Source organism: Ranitomeya imitator, chromosome 4, assembly GCF_032444005.1.
Source record: "Ranitomeya imitator isolate aRanImi1 chromosome 4, aRanImi1.pri, whole genome shotgun sequence".
Lineage (NCBI taxonomy): Eukaryota > Metazoa > Chordata > Amphibia > Anura > Dendrobatidae > Ranitomeya > Ranitomeya imitator.
The window spans coordinates 707,292,116-707,312,661 of NC_091285.1; the positions used below are offsets into that span (position 1 = coordinate 707,292,116).

The 20,546-nt window shown below is 44.4% G+C and overlaps 1 protein-coding gene across 1 annotated transcript; it reads right to left on the reverse strand.

Annotated features, from left to right (window-relative positions):
* Positions 1 to 2,388: 2,388 nt before the first annotated feature.
* On the reverse strand, positions 2,389 to 19,336 carry LOC138674841 (olfactory receptor 10A7-like). The gene is made up of 3 exons (XM_069762658.1): positions 19,290 to 19,336; positions 3,573 to 3,609; positions 2,389 to 3,312 (listed from the first exon to the last, which is right to left on the reverse strand). The coding sequence occupies exons 1-3, from the start codon at positions 19,334 to 19,336 to the stop codon at positions 2,389 to 2,391; spliced, it is 1,008 nt and encodes a 335-aa protein (XP_069618759.1).
* Between the last annotated feature and the right edge of the window lie 1,210 nt (positions 19,337 to 20,546).

Sequence of the window (20,546 nt, forward strand, 5' to 3'; positions counted from 1 at the left end):
CCTTTCTTCACCAGTCATTCCAAATCAGAATAAGAGCATTGGTACCGGATAAGAATGATTCAGACAAAGGCTGGTTCAATCTCATTGCATGCTCGTACTTCCACACGTAGTGGCAACGTCACAGCAACTGACTTTATTTCCTGATACACAACATTATATGGTCCATTGGGGGAAGGTATGCAGAGGGCGGGGTTAGGCGGGGTTAAGCAATATGTCTAGTATTCAGTCCCTCTGGTTGGTCTGACGTCATCTGATGGATCCGTCTGTCTCCACGTCGCGTTAAGTTTCGATTTCAAGAGAAATGATACTTGGCTTCTGGAATGTGAAACTTTCTTCTTTAGCAGAATCAGAATTTAGGGCAAAGGTGAATACTGGCAGCCATGTTAAATACAGTTACATTTGCATTAGCAAGCAAAGGGAAGAAAAACTTATTGTTTCGCAGCATAAGTAAATAAAAGTGCAAAAGTGTATAAAAATATATATTTTCACCTTGACAAGAACACTTCCATTTCCTGGCAATATCACTTCTGAAACTTCATATGAAAGCTGCGGCATCTGTTATTTTTAGTGGTTTTGTCACACATGACCTTGTAATGTGAGCATATCTTACTCATTCTTCTCTCTTTTATATTAGGATAAGACCCTAATATGCTCCTGTATTTTATTTCAAATTAAAAGTGAGGCAGACACATGGTCAGAATTAGTTCGAGCAATTTAATAACAGAAGACAGAGAATTATCATAGAGTTTATTATGGGCTTCTAGGGTCCTATTTTGTGCCCATTTTTATTATCCAGTGGCAATTGGCCAACGTAAAAAAAATGGAAAATACTGACTGTGAACATCTGAGGTTGTGGACTATAAAAATAAACTAGGCAGGTTAACGATGCAACAATTTTGTATTCCATACATCCATGGTTGTACAACAAATCTAGGTAGATGTCCAAAATACAATGTCCTCAATACACGAGATCCCTTCCCCGGGGCCAATAGTCCCACTACCCAGGTATCAGGCGATACTCACTGTCTTCCAACTTTCAGTTAGTCCACAGGTTTTGTATCTCCCACCAGTATAGTCTGTAGTCACAGTCCAGGCTGCTCCAAATGACAAATATCACAATCGATGCCCATGTATGCAAGATCACCAATCCTTTAGAAAATTTCTTAAACCCTGATGACAGACCATAGCAGGACTGACCAGCCCAGCCGGCAACCAATTTTCAAAACTTCATAGACCGTCCATCCATCCTAGCTTGGATCCTCTCCCTTTGAAGTCCCTCCAACAACTGCCAGATTCAACCTATGTGTCTTTTTCTCCCTTCCACTTAAACATTTTCCTTTAGCTCATGGAAGGAAGCATATTCAATCACCTGGGACTGTATGTGAGACCCCCACAATGGTGACAGGTGCCCTGGGTCTTCAATCTCCGTCCACACCATAGGCCTAGGGCTGGGAGTACAATGGCGCGAGACCTTGAGACACAAATGAGATTAGTAGAGTCTGGCCTTCTTCTGCATGCTGTCGCTGAATAGAAATATTGATTCCTGAGGATGAACTGACGGACAAGCTAATCATTAATAAAACACAGCATGCAAATATCTATTAAATTACAATAATATGAATGTAATTAGTGCTCTGCACTGGAAAAAAAGTCTCTATCTCTTAGGGCATATGCACACGTAAGGATTTCTGGCAGAAATTTTCCTGACAAAAACCGGACATTTCTGCCAGAAATCCGAATGCGTTTTTTTTTGCGTTTTTTCATGCGTTTTTGATGCATTTTTAGTGTGTTTTTTCCAAAATGCATAGAATAGCAGGAAAAACGCAGAAAATACGCAAAATTAATGAACATTAATGAACATGCTTTTTTTACCGCAATGTGTTTTTTTCGTGGAAAAAAACGCATCATGTGCACAAAACATGCAGAATACATTCTAAATGATAGGATGCATAATGTATGCGTTTTTAATGAGTTTTTATTGCGTTTTTACTGTGAAAAAAACGCAAAAAAATGCAAAAAAAACTGAACGTGTGCACATAGCCGCTATGTGATGTACAACCACAATGAATGATCCAACACAAAGAACAAATATTTCCATCATGATCCCAATTGTCGATCAACTGGACCGATCATTCAGAAAATAACTTTACCCAAGGCATTTGCATAATTATCTGTTTTGTTTTCTTCTAAACATAAGTCGTCCTTGCTGAGATGCATTCTCAACCTGCTAACATTTTTTAATGTTCACGAATAGAGGAAGATTTTAGTGAATGGTGAGTGACAGTTTTTCCTCTCTTCACAATTTGTTTATACAAAATCAATCAATTTCCGACTACAATAATTTTTTGCATCCCATTTTTATCCTATTTTGTAGATAATTAAAAAAGATTAAAAATATTTCTGAATTATTTCCTGCACGGCTTTCTTAATATCTCTATTTCTAAAGCTGTATATAATGGGATTAATCAACGGAGTAAACACAGTATATAGCAGTGATAGGATTTTATTAACGTCGGATGTTTGTCCACTTTTGGGAAGGATATACACACTGGAGAGACTCATATAAAATACAGAGACCACGGTGAGGTGGGAGCTACAGGTGGAGAAGGCTTTCTGTCTATTGATATTAGATGGGATCTGTAGGATGGCACGGACAATGTTCACATAAGAAATAATTATTATCAGGTTCGGAATACCCACAAATGGTATGCTTAATAAATATAGTTCTAGTTTTAGAGGGAATGTATCAGAACAGGCAATGTCCTGTAGGGGAACAAGATCACAGAAGAAATGGTCAATCGTGTTGGATCCACAGAACTTTAGTCCTAAAATTATTTTTGTATAAATGAATGAAACAAAAAAACTGAGCAACCAGAAGATGACGGCCAACTTCGTACACAATGTTCCGGTCATGATAGAGATGTAATGAAGGGGCTTACAGATGGCCACATATCTGTCATAGGACATCACTGTGAGAAGAAGACATTCACATGACTCTGCAATGCAGAAGAAATATAACTGGGCCATACAGTTGGCAAAAGAAATGGTCGCCCCATTATTCAGTAGGATATGGAGCATGTTGGGGACAATATCTGTGGGTAACAAGATGTCACTGATGGACAGTTGTGAGATGAAGAAGTACATTGGAGTCTGGAGGTTCCTGCTGGTGGACACCAGGGTGATGATCAGGAGGTTCCCACATATTGTAACGCTATAAACCACAAGAAGCCAAAAGAACACAAACACTCTCAGTTTCTGGCTGCCTTGAAAGAATGAGAGAAAGAATGTGTTGACCTCAGTCAGATTGTTCTCCTACAAATCAGACGTAAATTAAAATTAGCCTCCAATTTGGATAAATTCTGTTTTCCAACCTACTGCAACAAGCAATTGTTCTATTACATAAATCCTAGAGAACGATTAGATCAACAATTGGTTTTCTTTCAAAGTTCTAATGAAATTATATATGAACATTTGTTGTAATGTAATTTTTCTAATTAATTCTGATTGAGATTTATCTATTAAATTTGTTTAGTAAAAAACACAAGTGTCCATCAGCCCAATAACTGACTTACTGTTAGTTTCCCGAGGCAGGAACTAGAACACTTTCCTCTATGCAAAAGAGCACAAAATAATACGAATATTTATCCCACAAGACAAAAGCTAAGTAAACCAGTTTGTCATGTGTTCTGGGCAATCAATCATTTGTATCATGCAAAATGAACGTTGTGCAAAATGAACGTTGTGCAAAACTAGCTACACTTAAGAAATGGCTCAAGCCAAGACTATATTATACAGTGAAGTCCTATATTGTACCATGCACACATATTAGGCATCACTGTGCATGGAGGGATTGCAGGACTCATTTTTTTGCATCAGTATTAATAAAATAAAAATACCTTACAAATATATTGTGAAAATTGTATTTCTCCATGAACGTATCCGCACCAATAGCAAACAGATGATTAATGTTTCCTGCAAAATCTCAAATAAAAGAATGGGACATGAATAGCACGATATCCTTCAAAGGATTGGCGCCTAAATTGGTAAAATGTGCTCTGGACACCAAGCCATAGACACGTCGTATATGTATAATGTTTGGGTAACGGCTTTCCAGTCGCAGTATTTACATTTGTAATATTCATGTTTTGGCAATATATTTTTAAAAACTTTTTATTTCTGTCCCATTCTTAGGAACGTTCGACCAGAGAGCAGGAAGCTCAGTGTGATTCAATATGTCACGTGGCGGACAAGGACACAGACATTACACACAGCAGATACAGCACGTGTACTGTATATACTCAGTCTGACGCCGGGATATTGCGTGCGGTGATTCCACGGAGATTTTTATTAATGATCTCTTGTGTCTCATTTATTTCTGGTCATTACTGAATAGAAAACTAAAATTGCTACCAATAATTTCCATATAGCATTCTTGCTGTAAAATAAATAAAGGAAGAGAAAGTAAATAAGAAATAAAGATAGAAAAATTCATCAATTCATATAAAAAATAGTAATAATGGAGAGCAGGGTTGAGCGAAACGGATCGGACAAATTCAAAAATTGACGACTTTCGGCAAAGTCGGGTTTCATGAAACCCGACCTGATCCTAGTGTGGGCTCGGCCATGAGGTCGGCGATCTTCGCGCCAAAGTCGTGTTTCGTATGACGCTTTCAGCGCCATTTTTCAACCAATGAAGGAGGACGCAGAGTGTGGGCAGCGTGATGACATAGGACTCGCTTTCTGCAGCATCACAGGGGCTATAAAGGGGCGTTCCCGCCGACCGCCATCTTACTTCTGCCGATCTTAGCATAGGGAGAGGTTGCTGCAGTTTCATCAGAAGAAGGGATATAGTTAGGGAGGGAAGATTAACCCCAAAACTGCTTGTGCTGTAGCGATTTCCACTGTCCAACACCACCTTTTCTTTGCAGGGACAGTGGAAGCTACATTTTTGTGCATCAGCTCTGTAGCTTATTAGGCTGTCTTATTAGGCTCCCTGATAGCTGCATTGCTGTGTGCACGGTGCTGTGCAAACCAACTGCTTTTTTAAAAGCAAAAATCCTGTTTCTCCGTTATGCACAGTTCTTTTGTTTATTTGTCCACACTTTTGTGTGCAGCAGTCCTTTTTATTGCTGCCATACTTGTCCTGAGTAGTGTTGAGCGATACCGTCCGATACTTGAAAGTATCGGTATCGGATAGTATCGGCCGATACCCGAAAAATATCGGATATCGCCGATACCGATATCCGATACCAATACAAGTCAATGGGACATCAAGTATCGGAATGTATCCTCATGGATCCCAGGGTCTGAAGGAGAGGAAACTCTCCTTCAGGCCCTGGGATCCATATTAAAGTGTAAAATAAAGAATTAAAATAAAAAATATTGTTATATTCACCTCTCCGGCGGCCCCTGGACATCAGCGGGAGGATCCGGCGTCCGGCACGGCTTCTTTCTTCAAAATGCGCGCCTTCAGGACCTGTGGAATGACGTCCCGGCTTCTGATTGGTCGCGTGCCGCCCATGTGACCGCCACGCGACCAATCAGAAGCCGCGACGTCATTCCTCAGGTCCTAGAAGGCGCTCATTCTAGGACTTTAGCTGAGGAATGACGTCGCGGCTTCTGATTGGTCGCGTGGCGGTCACATGGGCGGCACGCGACCAATCAGAAGCCGGGACGTCATTCCACAGGTCCTGAAGGCGCGCATTTTGAAGAAAGAAGCCGTGCCGGACGCCGGATCCTCCCGCTGATGTCCAGGGGCCGCCGGAGAGGTGAATATAACAATATTTTTTATTTTAATTCTTTATTTTACACTTCCGATACCGATACCCGATATCACAAAAATATCGGATCTCGGTATCGGAATTCCGATACCGCAAGTATCGGCCGATACCCGATACTTGCGGTATCGGAATGCTCAACACTAGTCCTGAGATCATTGTAGGGAGATTGAAATTGTACTACAGTCCTTGTATTTTGTCATATATATTCAAGCCACGTTCTGCCATTTACATTGTGTTGTTTTATACACTGGGCCTGAGTTATGGTTCAGTCCCCCCCCAAAAAAAGAGAGATTTAAATTCTCACAAAGTGGAAATACCTCAGTCCTGATAGTTTGTTGTATATCTTCCAGCCACTTTCTGCCACTTACATTGTGTTGTTTTATACACAGGGCCTGAGTTTTGGTTCAGTCTCCCCCCAAAAAAGGGAGATTTAAATTATCAACATGTTTATATACACCTTCTAACTTTTTTGACAGTACCATATAACGGTTGTTATTTTGGTTAGATTTTACAAAAAATGAGGAAGTCTGGTGGAAGAGCCCGTGGGCGGTGGTTGCCAGCTGGTACTGATGGTGGTGGTGTTGGTGGTGCATCTGTTGGTAGTGCCAAAAGCACAATAGCACCTAAGGCTGGAGGTGTTGAGCCAGCGTCATCGTCTGGCTACACAAGGCCTCGAAGGCTCTCTTGTCTGGGAGTAGGAAAACAGCTTTTAAAGCCGGAGCAGCAGGAAAAAGTTTTGGCTTTCCTTGCTGTCTCAGCCTCTAGCTCTTTCGCCTCCTCTTCAGAAAGTTCCAAATATAAAAGCAGCAAGTCGTCAGTGGATGCTCCCGGTCAAGAACAAGACGTTTCCTTTTGTCCTTCACCCAAACCAAAAGTGAAGGATGCGTCAGGCGACACTACAGGTTACTCCATGGAGCTCTTTACACATACCGTGCCTAAGTTAGAAAGGGAAATTGTTAATTGCCCATTACAAGATGAATCGGACATGGAGTGCACAGATGTACAGCCACAGCTAGATTATTACGCTGTTCCATTGACTCAGATCACTACATTGCCCTCACAGTGTACTGAGCCAGAATCTGACCCTGATGAGACTATGGTGCCTCGTTCCGAATGCTAGAGCACCTTACACGTTGACACAGAGGAAGGTGCACATGACATTGAAGAGGAGGTGATAGATGACCCAGTTGTTGACCCAGATTTACAGCCATTGGGGGAAGAGGGTGCCGCTGCCAGTAGCTCAGAAGCAGAGGAGGATGATCCGCTGAAGCCATCTACAGTACAGACCAAAAGTTTGGACACACCTTTTCATTTAAAGATTTTTCTGTATTTTCATGACAAAAAATTGTACATTCACACTGAAGGCATCAAAACTATGAATTAACACATGTGAAAATATATACTTAACAAAAAAGTGTGAAATAACAGAAATTATGTCTTAAATTCTAGGTTCTTCAAAGTAGCCACCTTTTGCTTTGATGACTGCTTTGCACACTCTTGGCATTCTCTTGATGAGCTTCAAGAGGTAGTCACCGGGAATGGTCTTTCAACAATCTTGAAGGATTTCTCAGAGATGTTTAGCACTTGTTGGCCCTTTTGCCTTCACTCTGTGGTCCAGCTCACCCCAAACCAGGGCGTGAGGACGCTGCTTGTTGCATTTTTTTTGCGCTATAAAAATGAACGCATGCGTCACAAAACGCAGCGTTTTGCTGCGTTTTGCATGCGTTTTTGCGTGTGTTGTGCGTTGCGTCGCCGACGCAGCACACAACAACACAAATGTGAACGTAGCCTTACAAATGCTCAAAGACCTTTTGCAGAGGGAAGAATCTTCGAAATTTAAATACAATGTGCATGCTTAGACATTTAACCAGCATGCACTTGCAAGCCTGGACTAACTACCAAACGTCCCGTACCGTTGGAGCACCTGCTCAGAAAGAAGGTAGTCAGCAACACTACATTGCTTCCCGCACTGTAAGCCCAGCGCTTAGGACACCACCAGCAGCAAATGTGGAGGTATCGTCACAAGGCCAAAGCAGTCAGGGAATCACAAGGTTCTTGGTAGGAAACACTGTATGTAGGCCAACATCGAGAATACCATCACCAACCCTCTCAATCCGCGATGTCCACCACCATCACCACCATCGCTATTTCCACCATATGCGCCTCTCCACTCCAGCTCACCCTACAAAGACTCTCATTAGTTAAAGAAAGTACTCATCCTCTCATCAGCGTACACAGTGTTTGAATGCCCACTTGCTAGACTAATCTCGTTAGAGATGATGCTCTACCGGTTGGTTGAAAGTGAAGCTTTCAAAGCCCTGATGGCCTACGTAGTACCATGCTATGACCTACCCAGTCGACACTTCTTTGCGAGAAAAGCCATTCCAGCCCTCCACCAGCATGTAAAAGACCGCATTGTCCATGCACTCAGACAATCAGTCAGTAGAAATATGCACCTCACAACAGATGCATGGACCAGTAGGCATGGCCAGGGACGTTACGTGTCCATCAAGGCACACTGGGTTAATATGGTGGATGCAGGGTCCACAGGGGACAGCCATAGTGGGACAGTTCTGCCTAGCCCACGGTCTAGGAAGCGGTCGGATATAGGCGTTCGCCACCCCTCCTCCTCCTCCAGAAGCGAAAGCTCATCCACAGAGCGCAGTCACACGACCACTCCATCCGCAGCTGCCAGTGTTGCACACGAGGTGTCCCATTATCAAACAGCTAGTGGTAAGCGTCAGCAGGCTGTGTTAGAAATGAAGGGTTTGGGCGACAACAGACACACCGCGGAAGTACTGGCCGAATACTTGCAGCAACAAAGTCAGTCATGGCTGGGCAGTGTACATCTTGAGGCAGGCAAGGTAGTCAGTGATAACAGAAGGAATATTATGGCTGCCATAGCCCTTTCAGAACTTAAACACATACCTTGCCTGGCTCACACCTTGAACCTGGTGGTGCAGTGCTTCCAAGTAATTTTTCCTGAGTTACCAGCCCTGCTCCTGAAGGTGAGAACACTTTGCTCGCACATCCGCTGGTCGCCCGTACACTCTAGCCGTATTCTGAACCATCAATGATTGCTGAATCTTCCCCAGCACCGCCTAATAATCGACGTTGCAACAAGGTGGAACTCCACTCTGCACATGGTTCAGAAGCTGTACGAACAGAGGCGTGCTGTAATTAATTTGTGGGAGGATACACATACACGGGCAGGCAGTTGGATGGCAGACATGGAGTTGTCTGGTGTGCAGTGGTCGAAGCTCCAAGACCTCTGTCAAGTCCTTCAGTGTTTTGAGGAATGCACATGACTGGTAAGTGCAGACGACGCCATCTGTTGTGAATTCTGTGGCAGAGCTCCCTCCTGTGGTCACAAGTGGTACTTCGGCTGATTCTCTCTGTGAACTTCCGTTGATGGAGGAAAGTGGTACTGCGGCTTCTGAGTTTCCTTCCTCAGGTGATGTGGTGAAGTCGTTGTGCTGCTCTATTTAACTCCACCTAGTGCTTTGATCCTGGCCTCCAGTCAATGTTCTAGTATTGGACCTGTTTCCTCCTGGATCGTTCCTGTGGCCTGCTGCTCTGCATAGCTAAGTTCTGCTTTGCTATTTTGTTTGCTGTTTTTTCTGTCCAGCTTGTCTATTTGTTTTTTCCTGCTTGCTGGAAGCTCTGGGACGCAGAGGGTGTACCTCCGTGCCGTTAGTTCGGTACGGAGGGTCTTTTTGCCCCCTTTGCGTGGTTTTTATAGGGTTTTGTGTTGACCGCAAAGTTACCTTTCCTATCCTCGCTCTGTTCAGAAAGTCGGGCCTCACTTTGCTAAATCTATTTCATCTCTACGTTTGTCTTTTCATCTTAACTCACAGTCATTATATGTGGGGGCTGCCTTTTCCTTTGGGGTATTTCTCTGAGGCAAGGTAGGCTTATTTTCTATCTTCAGGCTAGCTAGTTTCTCAGGCTGTGCCGAGTTGCATAGGGAGCGTTAGGCGCAATCCACGGCTGCCTCTAGTGTTGTTGGAGAGGATTAGGGATTGCGGTCAGCAGAGTTCCCATGTCTCAGAGCTCGTTCTATGTTTTTGGGTTATTGTCAGGTCACTGTATGTGCTCTGACCTCTATGTCCATTGTGGTACTGAATTATCTTATCATAACAGTACTGGAGGCCGAAAGTACTAATGATTCTCAATAGAGGGAAAAAAGAAGTTCTGAGACCATTTTTTTTTTCTGCACTGTGTTTTGCCTTTTTTTTCCCCTAGACATTTGGGTGGTTCAGGACACAGGTGTAGCGATGGACATTAAAGGTCTGTCTTCATGTGTGGATCAGCTCACGGCAAGAGTACAAAATATTCAAGACTTTGTGGTTCAGAATTCTATGTTAGAACCGAGAATTCCTATTCCTGATTTGTTTTTTGGAGATAGAACTAAATTTCTGAGTTTCAAAAATAATTTTAAACTATTTCTGGCTTTGAAACCTCGCTCCTCTGGTGACCCAGTTCAACAAGTTAGGATCATTATTTCTTTTTTACGTGGCGACCCTCAGGACTGGGCATTTTCTCTTGCGTCAGGAGATCCTGCATTAAGTAATATCGATGCGTTTTTCCTGGCGCTCGGATTGCTGTACGATGAACCTAATTCAGTGGATCAGGCAGAGAAAAATTTGCTGGCTCTGTGTCAGGGTCAGGATGAGATAGAGGTAAATTGTCAGAAATTTAGAAAGTGGTCCGTACTCACTCAATGGAATGAAGGTGCGCTTGCAGCTATTTTCAGAAAAGGTCTCTCTGAAGCCCTTAAGGATGTCATGGTGGGATTTCCTATGCCTGCTGGTCTGAATGAGTCTATGTCTTTGGCTATTCAGATCGGTCGACGCTTTCGTGAGCGTAAATCTGTGCACCATTTGGCGGTATTACCTGAGCTTAAACCTGAGCCTATGCAGTGCGATAGGACTTTGACCAGAGTTGAACGGCAAGAACACAGACATCTGAATGGGCTGTGTTTCTACTGTGGTGATTCCACTCATGCTATCTCTGATTGTCCTAAGCGCACTAAGCGGTTCGCTAGGTCTGCCACCATTGGTACGGTACAGTCAAAATTTCTTCTGTCCGTTACCTTGATCTGCTCTTTGTCATCATATTCTGTCATGGCATTTGTGGATTCAGGCGCTGCCCTGAATTTGATGGACTTGGAGTATGCTAGGCGTTGTGGGTTTTTCTTGGAGCCCTTACAGTGTCCTATTCCATTGAGAGGAATTGATGCTACGCCTTTGGCCAAGAATAAGCCTCAGTACTGGACCCAGCTGACCATGTGCATGGCTCCTGCACATCAGGAGGTTATTCGCTTTCTGGTGTTGCATAATCTGCATGATGTGGTCGTGTTGGGGTTGCCATGGCTACAAGTCCATAATCCAGTATTAGATTGGAAATCCATGTCTGTGTCCAGCTGGGGTTGTCAGGGGGTACATGGTGATGTCCCATTTCTGACTATTTCGTCATCCACCCCTTCTGAGGTTCCAGAGTTCTTGTCTGATTACCGGGATGTATTTGATGAGCCCAAGTCCGATACCCTACCTCCGCATAGGGATTGTGATTGTGCTATCGATTTGATTCCTGGTAGTAAATTCCCAAAAGGTCGACTGTTTAATTTATCTGTGCCTGAGCACGCCGGTATGCGGAGTTATGTGAAGGAGTCCTTGGAGAAGGGGCATATTCGCCCGTCATCGTCGCCATTAGGAGCAGAGTTCTTTTTTGTAGCCAAGAAGGATGGTTCACTGAGACCTTGTATAGATTACCGCCTTCTAAATAAGATCACGGTTAAATTTCAGTACCCCTTGCCGTTGTTATCTGATTTGTTTGCTCGGATTAAGGGGGCTAGTTGGTTCACCAAGATAGATCTTCGTGGTGCGTATAATCTTGTGCGTATTAAGCGAGGCGATGAATGGAAAACTGCATTTAATACGCCCGAGGGCCATTTTGAGTATCTAGTAATGCCATTCGGACTTGCCAATGCTCCATCAGTGTTTCAGTCCTTTATGCATGACATCTTCCGAGAGTACCTGGATAAATTCCTGATTGTGTACTTGGATGACATTTTGATCTTCTCGGATGATTGGGAGTCTCATGTGAAGCAGGTCAGAACGGTGTTTCAGGTCCTGCGTGCTAATTCTTTGTTTGTGAAGGGATCAAAGTGTCTCTTTGGTGTTCAGAAGGTTTCATTTTTGGGGTTCATCTTTTCCCCTTCTACTATCGAGATGGACCCTGTTAAGGTCCAAGCCATCCATGATTGGACTCAGCCGACATCTCTGAAAAGTCTGCAAAAGTTCCTGGGCTTTGCTAATTTTTATCGTCGCTTCATCTGCAATTTTTCTAGTATTGCTAAACCATTGACCGATTTGACCAAGAAGGGTGCTGATGTGGTCAATTGGTCTTCTGCTACTGTGGAAGCTTTTCAAGAGTTGAAGCGTCGTTTTTCTTCTGCCCCTGTGTTGTGTCAACCAGATGTTTCGCTTCCGTTCCAGGTCGAGGTTGATGCTTCTGAGATTGGAGCAGGGGCTGTTTTGTCGCAGAGAAGTTCTGATTGCTCGGTGATGAAACCATGCGCCTTCTTTTCCAGGAAGTTTTCGCCTGCTGAGCGAAATTATGATGTGGGCAATCGAGAGTTGCTGGCCATGAAGCGGGCATTCGAGGAGTGGCGTCATTGGCTTGAAGGAGCTAAGCATCGCGTGGTGGTCTTGACTGATCATAAGAACTTGACTTATCTCGAGTCTGCCAAGCGGTTGAATCCTAGACAGGCTCGTTGGTCGCTGTTTTTTGCCCGTTTTGACTTTGTGATTTCGTACCTTCCGGGCTCTAAAAATGTGAAGGCGGATGCTCTGTCTAGGAGTTTTGTGCCCGACTCTCCGGGTTTATCTGAGCCGGCGGGTATCCTCAAAGAGGGAGTAATTGTGTCTGCCATCTCCCCTGATTTGCGGCGGGTGCTGCAAAAATTTCAGGCTAATAAACCTGATCGTTGCCCAGCGGAGAAACTGTTTGTCCCTGATAGGTGGACGAATAAAGTTATCTCTGATTTTCATTTTTCGGTGTTGGCTGGTCATCCTGGAATCTTTGGTACCAGAGAGTTCGTGGCTAGATCCTTTTGGTGGCCATCTCTGTCGCGGGATGTGCATACTTTTGTGCAGTCCTGTGGGATTTGTGCTCCGGCTAAGCCCTGCTGTTCTTGTGCCAGTGGGTTGCTTTTGCCCTTGCCGGTCCCGAAGAGGCCTTGGACACATATCTCTATGGATTTTATTTCAGATCTTCCCGTCTCTCAAAAGATGTCAGTCATTTGGGTGGTCTGTGATCGCTTCTCTAAGATGGTCCATTTGGTACCCTTGTCTAAATTACCTTCCTCCTCTGATTTGGTGCCATTGTTCTTCCAGCATGTGGTTCGTTTACATGGCATTCCAGAGAATATCGTGTCTGACAGAGGTTCCCAGTTTGTTTCGAGGTTTTGGCGAGCCTTTTGTGGTAGGATGGGCATTGACTTGTCTTTTTCCTCGGCTTTCCATCCTCAGACTAATGGCCAGACCGAACGAACCAATCAGACTTTGGAAACATATCTGAGATGCTTTGTTTCTGCTGATCAGGATGACTGGGTGTCCTTTTTACCTTTGGCTGAGTTCGCCCTTAATAATCGGGCCAGCTCGGCTACCTTGGTTTCGTCGTTTTTCTGCAACTCTGGGTTCCATCCTCGTTTCTCTTCAGGGCAGGTAGAGTCTTCGGACTGTCCTGGTGTGGATACTGTGGTGGACAGGTTGCAGCAGATTTGGACTCATGTAGTGGACAATTTGACCTTGTCCCTGGAGAAGGCTCAATGTTTCGCTAATCGCAGACGCTGTGTGGGTCCCCGACTTCGTGTTGGGGATTTGGTTTGGTTATCTTCTCGTCATATTCCTATGAAGGTTTCCTCTCCTAGTTTAAACCTCGTTTCATTGGTCCGTATAGGATTTCTGAGGTTCTTAATCCTGTGTCTTTTCGTCTGACCCTTCCAGATTCTTTTTCCATACATAACGTATTCCATAGGTCATTGTTGCGGAGATACGTGGCACCTATGGTTCCATCTGTTGACCCTCCTGCCCCGCTTTTGGTGGAGGGGGAGTTGAAGTATATTGTGGAGAAGATTTTGGATTCTCGTGTTTCAAGACGGAAACTCCAGTATCTGGTTAAGTGGAAGGGTTATGCTCAGGAAGATAATTCCTGGGTCTTTGCCTCTGATGTCCATGCTCCCGATCTTGTTTGTGCCTTTCATATGGCTCATCCTGGTCGTCCTGGGGGCTCTGGTGAGGGATCGGTGACCCCTCCTCAAGGGGGGGGGTACTGTTGTGAATTCTGTGGCAGAGCTCCCTCCTGTGGTCACAAGTGGTACTTCGGCTGATTCTCTCTATGAGCTTCCGTTGGTGAAGGAAAGTGGTACTGCGGCTTCTGAGTTTCCTTCCTCAGGTGATGTGGTGAAGTCGTTAGGTGCTGCTCTATTTAACTCCACCTAGTGCTTTGATCCTGGCCTCCAGTCAATGTTCTAGTATTGGACCTGTTTCCTCCTGGATCGTTCCTGTGGCCTGCTGCTCTGCATAGCTAAGTTTTGCTTTGCTATTTTGTTTGCTGTTTTTTCTGTCCAGCTTGTCTATTTGTTTTTTCCTGCTTGCTGGAAGCTCTGGGACGCAGAGGGTGTACCTCCGTTCCGTTAGTTCGGTACGGAGGGTCTTTTTGCCCCCTTTGCGTGGTTTTTGTAGGGTTTTGTGTTGACCGCAAAGTTACCTTTCCTATCCTCGCTCTGTTCAGAAAGTCGGGCCTCACTTTGCTAAATCTATTTTATCTCTACGTTTGTCTTTTCATCTTTACTCACAGTCATTATATGTGGAGGGCTGCCTTTTCCTTTGGGGTATTTCTCTGAGGCAAGGTAGGCTTATTTTCTATCTTCAGGCTAGCTAGTTTCTCAGGCTGTGCCGAGTTGCATAGGGAGCGTTAGGCGCAATCCACGGCTGCCTCTAGTGTTGTTGGAGAGGATTAGGGATTGCGGTCAGCAGAGTTCCCATGTCTCAGAGCTCGTTCTATGTTTTTGGGTTATTGTCAGGTCACTGTATGTGCTCTGACCTCTATGTCCATTGTGGTACTGAATTATCTTATCATAACAGCCATCATAAGCATGAGCATCCACTAATGCGTCTGCTGATGCAAAGTTTGACGCACATTAAGGAGCTGGCATCTGCAGACGAGGAGGATGGAAGCCTTGATGACAGTCAGCCATTGTCTGCTCAGGGACCTCTCCTGGACGAGGTGGTGGATGAAGAGGAGGAGGAGGAGTAGGATGATGGGGATAAATATTTATGGGAGGAGGATGCTTCGCAAGGGGCAATAGAAACTGGTGGCATTGCAAAGTCAGGTACAGGGTTTTTGCGGGACACAAGTGATGTTGATTTGCAAGAAAGTGCTCCTCAACCCAGCGCAAGCAGTGAATTGACACCTGGAACATTGACCCACATGGCTGAGTATGCCTTGCGTATCCTAAAAAGGGACCCCTGCATTATCAAAATAATGACTGATGATTAGGGTTGAGCAAAATGGGTCGGCCAGATTCAGAAGTCGCCGACTTTTGGCAAAGTCGGGTTTCATGAAACACAACCCGACCCCTGTGTGGGGTCGGCCATGAGGTCGGCGATCTTCTGATCTGGAATCGGAATTCCGATACCGAGTTCCGATATGTTTAAGATATCGGGAATCAGTATCGGAATTAATATTTAAGTGTAAAATAAAGAATAAAAATAAAAAAATATTGATATACTCACCCTCGGATGCGCCCTGGTTCTCACCGGCAGCCTTCCTTCCTAAGAATGAGCGCCTGAAGGGCCTTCGATGACGTCGCGGCTTGTGATTGGTTGCGTGAGTGGTCACATGGGCGTCATGCGACCAATCACAAGCCGCGATGTCATCTAAGGTCCTTCAGGCGCTAATTCTTAGGAAGGAAGCGTCCGAGGGCGCGTTCGAGGGTGAGTATATTCCTAATAGGTATATACTCACCCTCGGACGCGCCCTGGTTCTAACCCGCAGCCTTCCTTCCTAAGAATCAGCGCCTGAAGGACCTTAGATGACGTCGCGGCTTGTGATTGGTCGCGTGATGCCCATGTGACCGCTCACCTGACCAATCACAAGCCGCGACGTCATCGAAGGTCCTTCAGGCGCTGATTCTTAGGAAGGAAGGCTGCCGGTGAGAACCAGGGTGCGTCCGAGGGTAAGTATATCAATATTTTTTATTTTGATTCTTTATTTTACACTTAAATATGGATCCCAGGGCCTGAAGGAGAGTGTCCTCTCCTTCAGACCCTGGGAACCATTAGAAACCCAATGCACTGGATTGGGTTTTGTGTTTCGGCCGACCCCGACTTTTCTATAGGATCGGCCGATTTCACTCGATCCAACTTTTGAAAAAGTCGGGTTTCGTGAAACCCGACCCGATCCTATAAATAGAAAAGTCGCTCAACCCTACTGATGATGATTGCTGGTTGGCCTGCCTCCTGGATCCACGATATAAAGGAAAATTACAAAGTATCATGCCACATGAGAACCTTGAGCAAATATTGGCTACCAAACAAACAACTCTTGTAGATTGTTTGGTTCAGGCATTCCCAGCACACAGCGGCGGTGATGGTTCTCACACAAGCCGTAGGGGGCAACATGGCAGAGGTGTTAGAGGTGCACAAATCCGAAATGGCATTGGACAGAGGGGTTTTATGACCAGGTTGTGGAGTGATTTCGCAATGACCGCTGACACGACAGGTTCTGGCCTGAATTGTCAGAATATGCATTACAGGAGCTCGCTTGCCCAGCTGCTAGTGTGCTATCAGAAAGAGTCTTCAGTGCTGCTGGTTCAATACTGACCGAAAAAAGGACACATCTGGCTACCTAGAATGTTGATGATCTAGCCTTCATTAAAATGAACCAATCATGGATTTCAAATTATTTTGCTCCACCTTCTCTCGCTGACACATAGCTTGCCTGAAAAATGCCTTGCTTTTGGCCTCCTCTTACTGACTGCTTCAATTCCGCCATTTGCAGCTGCTGAATGTCCACCATAGGCCATTTTTATACCTCCCTAAATGGGCTGACTGCCCCCACAGGGCCGTGGTCACCACCTGCCGCAAGCACCAGTGCGAGTGCTCTTTGCCTGGACAGGTTGCCCCCACTCTTGTGCGACGGCACTGGCACAGGGTCCCTCATAGTACAATGAAGTGTCTCTGATGGTGGTGGTGCACAACCAACGTCAGACACACCGTCGTAATATGAGGGGCCCTGTGCCAGTACCGCCGCCCACGACAGAGTGTTCCCCCCAGCTCAAACAGTGCTCTACCACTTGCAATACTTACCTCTCTCTGCTCCACCACTGTGTAGTCTATGCTGTTAAATCCTTCAATGGCACTGCCAATACAAATTTGTTGAAAGTATAGATGATAGTTAAAATATACAGGGGCCCTGGCCTCCATTTTGACCAGTTAATACTTTGCGCCTACTACCACTGTCTGCTACTCAGCAGAGGAGCCCACCCCAGTACCTAGCTATGCCGCCTGTTTAGTCCTGTTACCAATTTTGAACTGCTTTTAGCCAACTTTTGTATTTGGGCCTACTAACTGTGTCTGCGCCACTCATTACAGTTGTCCGCCACTGAACAAAGCTAAGCCGCCTGTTTAGTCCTGTTACCAATTTCGAACTGCATTTAGCCTACTTTTTTATTGTGGGCCTACAAACTGTTTCTGCGCCACTCATTACCGTTATACTCCACTGAACAAAGCAATGCCGCCTGTTTAGTCCTGTTACCAATTTTGAACTGCTTTTAGCCTACTTTTGTATTTGGGCATACTAACCGTGTCTGTGCCACTCATTACAGTTGTCCTCCACTGAACAAAGCTATGCCGCCTTTTTAGTCCTGTTACCAGTTTTGAACTGCTTTTAGCCTACTTTTGTATTTGGGCATACTAACCGTGTCTGCGCCACTCATTACAGTTGTCCTCCACTGAACAAAGCTATGCCGCCTGTTTAGTCCTGTTACCAATTTTGAACTGCTTTGAGCCTACTTTTGTATTTGGGCCTACTAACCGTGTCTGCACCACTCATTACAGCAGTCCTCCACTGAACAAAGCTAAGATGCCTGTTTAGTCCTGTTACCAATTTTGAACTGCTTTTAGCCTACTTTTGTATTTGGGCATACTAATCGTGTCTGCGACACTCATTACAGTTGTCCTCCACTGAACAAAGCTATGCCACCTGTTTAGTCCTGTTACCAATTTTGAACTGCTTTTAGCCTACTTTAGTATTTTGGCCTACTAACTGTGTCTGCCACTCATTACAGTTTTCCTCCACTGAACAAAGCAATGCCACCTGTTTAGTCCTGTTACCAATTTTGAACTGCATTTAGCTTATTTTATTATTTGGGCCTATATCTGTGTTTCCTCCTCATCCTGCCCATTGCCCAGCCACTGCTAGATGAGTCTGCTGGTACATTGACCCAGACCACTACATTTCCCTTGCATTCTACAGAGCCTGAATCTGACCCTGCTGAAAGTCAGGTTCCCCTTCCCGCATACCATACCACCTTACACGGGGACAGAGAGGAAGGTGCAGATGAAGGTGCAGGTTCCTTCATCAGGTGTGGGGACATACTCGTTGGTGACATCACTGGCACAGGGCCCCTCATAATACACAAAGGGACCCCTGTTTTCAATGCCTAACTATTAATATAAAGTAAATTAAGATTGACAAGCTTCAGTAATATGAATTGATGTTTTTGGCATTAAAATGGGCACTGTAGGTGTTTTACTGTCCTCCACTCACTGCCGGATATGATTCCCCATTGACTTGCATTAGGTTTCGTGTTTCAGTCGGCCCCCGACTTTTCGCAATAATCGGCTGATTTCACCCGACCCGACTTTTGACAAAGTCGGGTTTCACGAAACCCGACTCGATCCTAAAAAAGTAAAAGTCGCTCAACTCTAATGGAGAGGTCATTTACCAAATGTGAAAATATTGAATGCTATACTGGTCCCAAAATGTTAATGTTGAATTCATGCTTCAGGTGTTAGACTTAGGGTGGAGACCTCCATACATTGTGAGGAGCGTTCGTGTCTTCACACCTGCAGCTTCCATCTCTTGGCCAGCACACATTATGGCTGGTCCAAACAATGAAAGCCATTGTTACTATCCACCTCTCGTGTCTCCCCTATTTCCTCATAGATTATAAGCTTGCAAGCAGGGCCCTCACTCCTCTTGGCATCTGTTTTTTATGTGATTATTGTTATTCTGTAATGTCTTTTATTGTCTCTGTACAAGTTCCCTCTATAAGGAAAAGTGCTGCGGAATGTGTCAGTGCTATAGAAATAAAATTATTATTATTATTATTATTATTATTTTGCCAGCAGGGTATCTAATAACTGACAGGGCATATATATTGATGGCGTGGATTTTATTCTTCCCATTGAGCTGGCTCTTCAGGACCTGTCTTACCCTTTGATGGTATTTGGATGTTGCTGCTTTCCTTGCCTCCTCATCATGGTTACCATATCCCTGTGCGATTCCGAAGTACTTGTAGCTTGTCTGTACATATGCTATGTGTCCTGCTGGTAATTGCACTCCATCAGTCTTGACTACCTTGCCTCTCTTTATTACCAACCGGGGGAATGTTGTAAGGCAGGTTATTTGGCAGTAGTTGGATGGAACTGTTCCTTTTTGAGGATCCTTCTTGATCACCACTGTTCTTCCTTGTGTTAGCTAAGGTGGGTGGTTCATCTTCTTTGCCATGCATTCATGTACCACTGTTAATTTCTTTAGCCAGTAGGTGTGGATCATGTCTGGGATAGGTGCTGTGCAGCTCTTCATTTTCTTGACCTGATGTTGAATGCCTGCTTCTGTAATGGTGACTGGTTCTTGCTCTAGGTGGTTGCTGTGTTTCTTTCTCCGGTCTAGGAAAAACCCAATGTGGCTAAACAAAGAAGTAAGAGGGGCAACTAACAATAAAAAGAATCATTTCAACTGCTAAAACTGTTGACGCTCTAAAGAACTATAGGGAGAAAAATACTTTATCTAAAAAACTAATTAAAGCTGCCAAAAAGGAAACAGAGAAGCACATTGCTAAGGAGAGTAAAACTAATCCCAAACTGTTCTTCAACTATATCAATAGTAAAAGAATAAAAACTGAAAATGTAGGCCCCTTAAAAAATAGTGAGGAAAGAATGGTTGTAGATGACGAGGAAAAAGCTAACATATTAAACACCTTCTTCTCCACGGTATTCACGGTGGAAAATGAAATGCTAGGTGAAATCCCAAGAAAAAATTAAAGCCCTATATTAAGGGTCACCAATCTAACCCAAGAAGAGGTGCAAAACCGGCTAAATAAGATTAAAATAGATAAATCTCCGGGTCCGGATGGCATACACCCACGAGTACTAAGAGAACTAAGTAATGTAATAGATAAACCATTATTTCTTATTTTTAGGGACTCTATGGCGACAGGGTCTGTTCCGCAGGACTGGCGCATAGCAAATGTGGTGCCAATATTCAAAAAGGGCTCTAAAAGTGAACCTGGAAATTATAGGCCAGTAAGTCTAACCTCTATTGTTGGTAAAATATTTGAAGGGTTTCTGAGGGATGTTATTCTGGATTATCTCAATGAGAATAACTGTTTAACTCCATATCAGCATGGGTTTATGAGAAATCGCTCCTGTCAAACCAATCTAATCAGTTTCTATGAAGAGGTAAGCTATA